At 36.6% G+C, this 12,294-nt stretch overlaps 1 protein-coding gene across 1 annotated transcript in view; it reads left to right on the top strand.

Moving 5' to 3' along the window:
• LOC139727199 (uncharacterized) overlaps window positions 1–12,294 on the top strand; it is a 45,905-nt gene that overhangs the window by 12,516 nt on the left and 21,095 nt on the right. Inside the window, exon 3 of the mRNA XM_071638156.1 lies at window positions 314–403. Within this exon, the coding sequence (XP_071494257.1) occupies window positions 314–403 (90 nt within the window). The remainder of the gene's footprint in view (window positions 1–313; window positions 404–12,294) is intronic.

Genomic DNA, 12,294 nt, shown 5'->3' with positions numbered 1-12,294 from the left:
CCCTACAAGTTAAAGTCAGTGATGCCCATCCATAGGTTAAACTTTGCAATCATGTGAAAGGTGTCACTATTACAAGCATCAGTGCATCATGTGATGAATACAATTTGTCCTTATGATTAGACACTTGTAATCAAAAGTATTCATTGCTTTCTACAATGTACTATCCCATCTTAACAGAGTTATACCATTGCATGTCACTGTGATATGTTCCATAAAGAAATTGAAACATGACTTGTGTGTTCCTCTCATTCAATTTCATGATTGATGTTTAAATTATCAGTTGTCATTTTCCACATTTTTCTTGTCTGTCCAGGAGTTCCAAACCATCTACCAACAGTTTTTCCCCAATGGGGATCCTTCCAAGTTTGCTGCATTTGTTTTCAATGTCTTTGATTCAGACAAGGTAAGTTTGTCTTTGGAACTTCTGTAATGCCAGGAAGAAAGTGTGCATGTTTGTGTGTTTATAAATGTGAGTGTGTGAGCACAGAAAACCTTGGATAAAATTTTACAACACAGCCAAAACTCAAGACTGTTACTTTGATAAGCTGAAAGGATGATATTTAATGCATTGTGTCATTCAAAAGGTGATATTGATGTTGTGCATTCCTTTTTAAGAAAAAAATCTGTCATGATTTTTGTATTTTCTAATGGTAATTGTAATGGGCTGTAAAGACTACCCCTGATACTGTGACTACATATTACGAAGTTACAAATTCCTATTCAGAGTTCAGCCTAGAATGAGAGCTAAAACTTAGAAACTGTAAATCTGAATGAAGAAAAGAAAAATGCACCAGAACATATGTGAATCACCTGATACAATACTGTGCGGCCATCTCAGAACAACATCACCATCAGTGTTGTTCTACAGACACAGTATGATTTCATCTGTAAACATTTCATGTATGAAATGTCATCTTCTTCAAATTGACTGAAGCTGTAGGTGCACTTTTTACATGGTTCAGGTCTGTTTTTAAATCACATATTTTCACTTCTTTTATTCATGAATCTTTGCCTTCAATAATTAAGAACTGATAAAAGATTATGATCAATTTTGCAACAGCAAGACTCACAGGTAATATTTTAAATGGGCAGTTGTTTCATGTAGCAAAATATCTATCGTTCATTTGCAGCTCAATATCAATTCCTATCATGACTTTATGACAAAGCTAAAATCTGTAAAACAGGAAGGAAAAAGAAATAAAAAGAGAAAAGAAACTTAGGTTGATTTGTGTGTGTGTGTGTGTGTGTGTGTGTGTGTGTGTGTGTGTGTGTGTGTGTGCATTTCTTACTGCTGGTTTGTGATACATGTACAGATATACATATATTGTGTTTTTTACTCAGATGTTTTCTCAGAAAGCTGCAGAAAGTGCACATATTTCAGTCAGATGCATAGAGTAATCCATTCAGCTGCCACAGGAGACACGCTAACCTGTGACATTACCCTGACTAATGACTGTGATCCACTTTACACCATGGAGGTGCTCACTTGAGATGTGTCTAGTCAGGTGTTTGCAGCCTGTGATTTCAAGATGCTTTAGAGGGTGATTCACACCATCACTTTAAACAGACTTAGGATCACTTCAGACTGGTTTAGCAGGAGAGTGTGAATCCTCAGTACTTCATCCCAAAATGGTGTTCTACTTTAATAGTAGAGATGGCATGACAAGACCTCTAGAGGATGCTGAAATGTAAAGGGAAATTATGGTTCTGCACACATACATTGTATACTTCATGTACATACATCATTATGTGAGGTAAATAGAGACCTTTTTCCATTGCTAGGATATATTTCAACTCGCCACATTTTCTCATGTCATATTTATGGTTTGTTTGATGATAACTTCCATTTTCATTGTGTTTTGAGTATTCTACTCAGTTGTGTGTGAGAGTGTAACATGTCACATAAATTGATAAGAACTGCACAAAAGGAGATTGGGTTTACCTGAACACATGTCCAAACTTGATGAGAAAGTGGTACAATGTGATGGTAAAAGATGGTCAGTAAACCACTATTTAAACTGTGCAGTGTGAACTGATTCCCCTTTCTAGGCTGAGCAGTCTGCTTACAGTCACTGCCTAGACAAGCTACCTAGTCTGCTCCTAATGAGGCAGTAGGCCTTGTCTGCTGAACATTGGCAGGGTAGTAAAAGAAAACAGTGTCATTGTAGCTGAAAAAGACAAGTCATTTAAGAATGTGAAAATATTTTGTAATGATCAGTCTTTTAAGGACTAAGTGGGTTTTAGCAATGACCTCAGTCATACAGGTACATATGTAAGCCTTGATTTATAGCCAAGGATGGGGAGGGTGCATGATGGCACACTTACAATACTTGACATTCGAAACTTCATAAGAAACCTATACCGTGTGTCTAAAAAAAAACACACTATACACTTTGTAAATGGCTGCCGAATAAGAAGCGATTCTGGGGGGGGGGGAAAAGGTTTATATGTATGGATAGCTTATGGACTCAACTTTCATATGACACCAAAAAGTCTAGAAATAATTCATGCTTGAATGAGCACTGCTCACTTTTGTATTATAAAAGGGTATGAAAATTAGGCTGCGCAGGAATTAGCCTTTTGAGTCCGTTGGAGCTTACAAAACTGAAGTTGATATGATGAATTTATGATCAATTGCGATCAGTTTGGGTTTGCTGAGTGAATTACATGGTTTATTAAACCAAACTTTTATGCATGAGCAAACCGCAGTTGCATTTATTTTACGGTATTGTAGCATTGCAAATTTCCCTGGTAGACTCAGTGGTGTGTTCATGTGAGTCAGGATGTTGCGCGTGTTGGGCATCTTACACGAGGAAAGACTTGTCGGAACCTCCAAAGGACAGCAGTGGCACTGTTACTGCGATGGTATCTGTTATCATAAAAGAATGCTGCTGCTTTTCCCCCAGAATCATATATTTCTTATTCGGCAGCCATTTCAAAAGTATATGTAGTATTTTTTTTTTGGAGACACACTGTAGACGACAGCACTCAAGTTATTGTAATGACATTTTTTAGCTTGGCAAATGTAATACAACTGCTCTCCAGGTTTTGATTTTTACCAGGGACCATGTAGGGACCACAGGACTTTTACATTCATGCTGAATCAAGTTATAAAAGTGATGTTTCTCAAGTTCAAACTACAGATACTGTGAAATGAATCAATCTCTTCGATTTCATACATACTGTAGAGATCCATGAATGAAGACCAGAACAGTAGCATAGCCCATAACAGTTGATTAAACCTCATAAATTTTGTGCAGTCTTTGAACTTGAAATACCCTTCTGATGAGAGCAATATAGTATTGATACATTAAGCTGCTGTAAACCAACAATTAAATCATTAGGATGTCAAATGTGATACTGTGTTTGTCCGTATTTGAATTGAATTACATTTCATGAGCTGCGTCTTTTGAATTGAATATTTACTGAATGGCATTAAATACAAAAAGGAGGAAGTTGATGAGATTGGGATACCTACTTGTTTTGCAAGAAATACTTTCTCTTACAGCCTTCATGTCACACTGACTTCATACATTTTTTCATGCAATATTTCTTGTAAACATACTTTGATATGATCATTTTTGCTTTGCTTTCCATTGTCAATCTACAAAAGGTTATTCTTAACATCCTACTGGGAATAATTTTGCTTCTCAAATTTGATTATCAGTTTTGATCTGTAGGAAAATACTTTAAACAGAGTTCTGTACAGTCCTATGTACAAAAAGCTAATTTTGTATCGAGCAGCCGTATATAAAAAATGCATAGCAAATTGTGATGCAATACCGGAAAAATTATTTCCTTTCCTGTTTTACTGTGTTTCAGAAATATTTTGAAACATTATCCAAGAAATGATAAATGAATGCATTCCCTATTCATGTGTAATCTGAAAGTCATGGAAAAGGCAAATTTCTGTCAGGCTGTAATTTAACTGAAGGGAATTGAAATTTTCTTGTTTTATTTGTCCTGCAATGATGAATTATGTCTCATTTCTAATCATGCTGATAGCAAGCCTTGTATTGTGATGCATCATTGGGGAAAACAGAGCAGGGCTTGAATTGATTTCCTCTTTCTATCATGGGACATTAAATGTGTAATGCTTAAACTCTGAAGAATTTCATTCTGCGTAAATGGATAGGACATGTATAGCCTGTGGATGAAAGATGGAGGATGAATTGAATTGAAAATAACAATATGAGCTTGAGTATTTCTGGCATGAATTAGAAAGAGCTCTGTTATTCCCAAAGAATTTGGGATTGAAATGTTTGCATTCTGAGAGCTTTTAAACTGCAGATGCCTGAGAGAACAAGCACCCAGGTTTCAACTGTGACATACATGTAATGTAAATTTATCGTTTAAATAAGAATCTTAATGAAATGGAACTAAGTTTTTTAAATCGCATGAAAAAAAAATCACAATTTGTTTGCATGTAAGTGTGAGGACAAATGAATAAAAGAAGCATTACAAATGAATTGAAGGCTTGACTATTAAGAATCCATGACAATCCTCATTATTCTTGTTGCTGCAAGATTTTGTTGTCATCATTAAAAAGGCATTGCATCAGTCATAATGTGCCAGATTACTTTCAGTCCTCACAGCAATGGATGTATTCACTTAAGTTACATTTTGTGAAAATTATGTTTTGTTTCCAAGGGGTAATGTACACCTTAAGATGTGTTATGAGCTCCTATGACTTTCAAAGTTCAGGACATGGTAGTCGCCAAGGGACACAGAGACTGTGTTAGCTTCACGCCTGGCAGGCTGTGTACCACAGATGAAGATGTCTTTAAGCTGTCAGACACAGTTAGCCGCTATCTGAGGTCGCGAATTGATTGGAATGCTACAGTGAATGCATCATATACAGTATCACAGGGAAAGGGGGATGAGAGGGTGAGGGGATAGAGAGAGAGGGGAAGGGGGAGGGTGAGGGTTGGTGGTGAGCATATGAGAGGACAGGTGTTGAACCCAAAGGTAAGGAGTATACAAAGTATACTTTATGCCATGGGGTGAGCTTGAATCAAGGTTTATCACAGGCCATGGTAGCAGAATAACAAACAAATTGAAATGGACCCTTGAGCCTGGTGCATACATTGTATTTGATAGACCTATCTGTTTAAGTGTTATTTTCTTAATTCAGTAGCCATCGCATCTTTATCTTTATAATGTATGGAATATGCACATTATATTTTTTTTAAATCATAACAGAATAGATTTAAAGAAAGAAACCACATGAACACCCATTCTAAGAATGACCTAGTCCGTGGAAACAAATTTGTCTGTAGAACTTTGCAGGAGGCTAGTTTAATATTGGAGAAATGTACTTGTTATTGAGTACTGTGATAGCAAAACAATTTTTTTTTTTTCATGATTGAAACATGAAAAATATACTGTGAAAAATTTGGAGATTGGTGTTAAGTGAATTAAGGAAAATATCTAGATGAATAATTTTGTAGTTTTTCATAATGGTTTTTACTACAATGGGAATTGTACAGATGTTTCAATAGCAATATCAACTTTAGTATAGAATTGTTTTTTTTTTAATACACATTGTTCCTGTTTTACTAGTTGACATGAGTTACCAATCTTAGAATGATGCCATTCAGATGTTTGTATTGATTGACATGACAAATAATCTCTGAAAATTGGCATCACCAGGAGGAAAAAACATATCATTTTGGGCAGGAAATAGTCCATGGAATAATAATAAACTGACTTTTTTGTGTAGAGTATGTTTCACCAACTCTCATTGTTTCAATGGTATATGATGCCTTGTGAAACATATAAATCATTTCAGCATTTTTAGCCAGGTCATTTTGTTTGAGTAATTTTGTGTGTGTGTGTCCTTGAAATACCCTGTGCAATAGGAGAAAATACAAAAAGCTTTCTGTAGCCCATGTTTCATGCTCAATAAGGCAAACTCCAATTTGGATTTATAATTAGACCAAGGTTCCATGAGCATGCTTACAAAGCAAGAAAAAAACAAAACCGACAACATAAATTTGATTAAACGTAGACTGAGGATTTACCGCAAAGCAAGGTTAACTATTAACAGTCAGAATATTGTGGATACATTTATTCATAAACCATGTGTAATGTGGTGAGCCTCATCATGTAGCCTGTATAAAGTCTGAGATCATGAAAGGAAGAAAACGCGCATAATGCCGACTTTGGCGATGTAACCTTTAGAGTTTTCTAACTTAAAATTTTTTTGAAAATACTTTCCATATGGAAATAGGACAAATTGATATCAATTTAAAGCTTAGCATTTACCAAATTCAGATCTGCCAAAAACCAAAAAATCATTTTCCTGACATTACACAGCTTTTGTGGTGACATCTATATGTTTCTTTTGGCTTGTCAAAATTTCCTCAGTTCAATCCTTGCAATAGCACATGTATCCCATTTTTTGTATGTGACTTTGAAGAAAGAGAATCGATGCCATCTGCAAGTCTTCCTAAATTCTTTTCCCCTTCATCATGCAAGCTGGCATGAAGTGGGCGTTGGGAGTGAACATCTCCCACTCATTCATTACATACAGGAAATCATCCTATCAATTTTGGCTACAGGAAAGAAAAAACAAATGTAACCTTGATGACAGAAGAGATCCGTTAGTGAATTAGAGTGAGTTAAAAAAAAAAAGAAGAGAGAGAAATAAGGCATGTGGGTGAGGGTATGAGGAATATTAGGCTTTTTAAACGGCCTTGGAAAGCTGCCGCATTAATGAAGATGAACCAGAGCCAGGGAGGATCCAATTTGTCCCCTGGTAAATGATCGAGTGCTCAGATTAACCCACACATGGTACATCTGAAGTCTGGATGTACCATGGATTTAGTCCGTCTCTGTGCATACAAAGAGCATATTCATGGGTGAAAGTACAAGTTTTTTTCTCGGTATCATAACCATTCTATGTGGCAGCTTTATTTCATATTTAATAAAGTTAGTACAATGTTTACATGAATGGTTCATACTTGTAGTGCTGGTAAAAGCAAAGTGAGATTTGATGAGCTGTACTTGTGTGCTTTGATGTGAAAACAAACAAAAATGTTAGTCAACTGGAAGACTGTGTTCTATTGTCTTTTGTTTAGAAAGCATTCCTGATGCATCCAAAATCTTATGACGATGATTTTGTAAATGAGGAGATATAATGCATTGTAAGTCATCTAATGTAAAGTACTAAACATGTTGGTACTTCTGATTTATAAGAGGACGGGAATATACAATGTACATTGTACATAACTCTATAGTATAAGGAGTGAAAAGCTCTTAGCCAATTGTCTATCTCCTTATATCAGTTTATGTATTCAAAGTATGTTTCAAGTATCTTTCATTTGTGATAAGATGGAAATGAGGAAATGAAAAAAGTTGCTCAACGTTGGTCATTGGAAGTACCACCTTTTGATGATTGCAACTTCAGTTCAACATGAAACTTTCCCGTAACTTGGCCAGGCAGGTTAACATCCTCATACCGGGCCCCCCGACATCAATCCTCACTTAGGGATATAATGTATGGAAATAAATCAAATTTCCTATCAGATTGAACTACAGCTATGATAACTGGGGATGTCATTAAGGTGATTTGAGAGTAGTCAACGCGAAATTGTGCGCACAAATGTGAGACAGATGTATTTCTACAATTTCTATAGTGTGGGGGTGGTGGCATCTAGTGATACACCATTGATTCCAAATATTCCATTTGGGGAATTACCAAGTATATTAAACTATGCAGGGTAAAATATTGCAGAACACTGCAAGGGAATATTATTCACTGAGGGATATATTTGTAATTCATCAGATAGTAGTCACTGAAAGAAATAATGAACTATATGTCATGTACTAGTTAGGCCTATACTGAATTCTAATTACTTCTCCATAAATCTTTATTTATGGATGTGTGTGTATGTGTGTCCATGAGTGTGTTTAGGAGAAGAAAATGATATTGTGTAGATATTAACATCTGCTAAAGGTCAGGAGAGTGGGAGAAACTATAAGACAAAATTAGAATGGAGAAGCAATGAGGTATTACAGCGAGAAGAAATAAAATAATCATAACAGATTAGTGCAAATACAAGTTTGTACAGAAATATGAACAATACATGACACACAAATACACTGTAAGTGTGTATGTATCTAATGTGTATACATGTATGTATATATCTATGTGTCTGTGTCTGTCTGTGTCTATGTGTAATATGTCTATAATCCTCTCCTTTTGTCTAGCAGTTCTCTGTAATTTGTTTCTGTTTATTAGCATCAGTTCTTCCTCGATGTTGCATGAGTTTCTAGTAATGTTTCTTATTAAGAATGCACAGATGGATTATGGGATAGACATCTATGGATAAAAAAATCTGAGATTTTTTTTTTTTAAAATTCAAGACAAGGGGAGAAGAATAGATGTCAGAGAGAACAGAGATGCAGAAGGGAGGGAGAGAAGATATGACCTTATTCCATTTGTCTGTCGTTCTGTCAGTCAGTCCATCCTCTGATAGTGACCATCAGGATTGTCATACCAGCATGGTGCACTGCACTTTAACTGTCTCCATGAGGAGGTAATTAGACTGTGAAGGGACCACAGGATCAGTCGAAGGGGGGGGGGGGGGGGGGGAGGGGGGCTCAAGTCAAAATAACATTTACTCTTGGATACAGGGAAGCTGAGAGAGAGAAAAAACAAAACAAGAGAGGGAGAACAAGAAAGACGGACAGACAGAGACAAAGTAGAGAAAGGGAAAGATTGAGAGGAGAGAGACATGATAGAAATAGACCAGCAGCGTATAGAGAGAGAGAGAGGGGAGAACAGAGAGGAGACAAGCAGAGAGAGAGAGAGGGAGAGACTGTATGTGTGCTGAGAAAAAAAGAGAAGAAAACATGTATGCAGAGTATTGAATACCACAAAGGGAGATACACTGTAAAGTTCAATTTATACTGCTGGAAAGAAATTACCTAGGGCAGTGACATTTGGATGTTAGTTTGAAATCAATGGTAGATACAATGTATGTTTAACAATCCAAAATCAATAATCTGCACCAATAAGATAAACTGACTGTCTATATGTGATGCTCAGCACAGTTAATAGCTTGACTTACATGCAATTATAGTTACAGGCTGGAGAAAATCAATGACTGATGAATGTTGACAGTGTGAATACATGTTATGTGTATGGAATCTTTCTAAATGCATCCAGCTGTATGAATTAATGTTATATATTTTGATATTCACACATGGATACCTTGTAAATGAATGAATGAATGTACATGGACAAATTCGAGAGTGAATGAATAAATAAATGGGCCGTGACGCGAGAAAAGGGCCCTTAGGGCATTATATACCGAAAATGAGTTTTCACCTCCATATTGTAGAAGAAACTCTGACGTATTTGGATATGCAAACCTATGTCTGAAATTCCACTCCTAAATGCTCCAGTTACGACATTCCAAACAGCATGTTTCGTCCAAATCCTGTCACTTTTTGATGCGTCTATGCATTTCCGCGTAGTTAGCTAGTTGATCTTTTTTGTGGGTATTGCTTTGTTAAATTTCCGCGCCGTTTTCTGGCGTTTGCGCGCAGCGGCGCTAAGGGCCCTTTTCTCGCGTCACGGCCCAAATACATTTATTATCCACTGTACAGTGCAATCCCATTATAACGAACATGATCATACCAAAATTCCGGTTACAACGAAATAAAAATTCAGGCCGCAACATTACTGGCTCTTCATTTTTTATTGTTTATTTGTTTGGTTATAACGAAATTTCGATATAAAAAATGAAAGAAAAGTGCTGGTCTGGAGGACTTCGTTATAATAGGAGTTGCTGTAGTTATAATCTTTTTACATGTTACAGTCATATTCAATAACAGTATAGAAAAACAAGGATAGTACAGTAAAAACCAGAAAATAGCATGAATACCCAGTACTTGTCAAGTCTTGCCCTTTGCAATTATAATATGATTTTGTGATTGCACAGAGTAAGAAATAGGGGAATCTCTTTAATTGTCAAGGGAGACAACATAACTCTAGATAATGATATGATTGTGATAAGATTGTTATCAGTGATTCTTCAAGTTTGTTGACATCTACATTAGATGTAAACTCATTGCCTGAATGTTGGTTGTGGACAATACGGGTATGATTGATGGTTACGACATGTTTTTCATAGGACCGAAGCCAATTCCTGCGAAACCGCATACATGAAAAAAAGAAAGAAAATCATCTGGTTCATCTAATTCCTGAGCCAATAGAAAGACATAAATGTATAAGGGGTGCAATATGATTGCCGTCTTTTGTATAATATGATACCAAAAGTGCAGTGAGGGTATATGCCAGTTTTTGTTGTCGTTATGAATCAAATGTGGGTTAATCCCTGTCATGGCATTCATTGCCTTTTATTAAGGTTATGCAGGAATCTTTCATTAGAAAACATGTTACATTATGCCATGATACCTAAAATTGTATGAATTGATATATCTTTGAAAACTGTGTTTTAAAGAGCCACAATGTACTGCAAAAGTTGTAAGTTTTGCAAGGATTTAATTTTCATGTATGTGCAAATCACTGTTGGCTTACAAAATCAACAACAATATTGCCACACACTAGAATATTAGTGCACTTAAGATAGCCTAGTGTGTCAAATGGCGATAACAACATGTTATCTTAGGAAAATGTCTATGGCTCCTCATTCACAAAAATACCAGATTTTACCTGTCTGTGATGATGAATGAAGTATGTAGTGTATGCAACTAACTATACATGGTGTAGTGTGGAGTTCTTTAAGCCCTTGGTATGTTGAATCTCACTTGGTGTTTTGTTCTCTAGGGTTATTTCTTCAGTGGACTAATGTAGTGGACCCCTGTCATGAGCTACATGTATGGCAACCACAGTGACTTTTTGTCACAAGAAAAAAACCCACATGAGCTGCTGCAAATAAGTGACACATGCAGTGATGTCTCTAGGAGTCATTATATGATATCAAAATGAGTCCATAATGTCTTCAAAACTTCCATAAATACCTTGCAAATGAAGTCAGTCATCTCCATGTAGTGAAGACCCATGTAGCAGTATTCTGAGGAATGGGAGATTACCAGGCAGCCTTCGCTACAGTGACCTGCGGTAGCTACTCCCTCTGATTTCCAAGAAAGTCATCGGGAGCAGCAACTACTGAAGGGGGGGGGGGGGGGGTGGGGCTGCCTGGGGGGTAGTTTGTTCTCCTTCTTGATTAGACCGACCTTTGATCATTGCCATTAGTATGGAGACGTGACATTGGTAGAGTGACCCCCACTGGGTGCATTCATAACCCTCTCCATCCAGACATCTCACTACACTGCTCATCTCACACAGTGTATTCTTCTGGTGAGGATTGGATAGATTGCTTACTTACTAGTCATTAACAAGGCTCCATTAAGTGCTGTTTGCTCTGTGTGGTGTAGTGGAGATGTCTAATGACCAGTTTATAGCATCAAACAGCTGTTCACAGTTTAGATAGAATGCTTCTCAGGGATTGGCAGGAAATGACAATGTCTGTGAATAAAAAAGCAAGAGACAAACAGACAGATTTTGTAGGCTTAATGTGAGTGAGGTACATGTAGATAACACATTGGCAAAGGGATTTCATAGATTGGCTTTGAAGTTATAGGCATCTTTTTACATTTTTTTTTTTGTAAATGACTACATTCTCTATGTTCCATTACCAAGTACTCTTGATTAATTGAAAGTTTACCAATTTTGGTTATGTAGGTCTGTCATTCTTTATTTAGAATTGGAACAGAATGAAAATGTAACTGTTTTGATTTGATACATCAAGTATACATATAAGTGAATTTTTTGTGTAATGTATGTTAAAAGGAAATGCACCAATATACTATTGATACTGTAACCAATTGTGAGTTTGCGTGTTTATTAGATCAAGTATGGGTTATCTTAAAACAGTGAGCATGAAGTATTCTTTCGTTGCTAGTTCCAAATGCAACTGTTGTATAAAATGTTGCATACAAGTGCGCCTTTCCCTTTATTTGAAATCAGATGAAATTCACCAAATATCATCACACTTGCTTGGTCATGACAAAAGTAAGACTTAGTTTTAGAATAACAAAGCTATGGGTGTTGTAATACTGTAAACGTCAATATTTTCGCGCGATTAATTTTTCGCGCTGAGCGGCTCGAAAACGTATTCGCGGGTTCTTAAATTCGCGCTCCGCAGCAGGTTACTTTACTGTAGTACACATTCACTGCTTTCATCCAAAGCCTCTGCTACATAGCTTGCTATGCCAGCGTACGACAAGCGACGTAGCGAGCGGCTCGACTGCGAGTAC

The sequence above is a fragment of the Diadema antillarum genome, unplaced genomic scaffold, assembly GCF_040938485.1.
Source record: "Diadema antillarum isolate AM-2024a unplaced genomic scaffold, OU_Dant_1.0 seq00000122_RagTag, whole genome shotgun sequence".
Lineage (NCBI taxonomy): Eukaryota > Metazoa > Echinodermata > Echinoidea > Diadematoida > Diadematidae > Diadema > Diadema antillarum.
The sequence above is the reverse complement of the archived record's forward strand: the minus strand, read 5'-3'. Positions and strand labels throughout refer to the sequence as shown.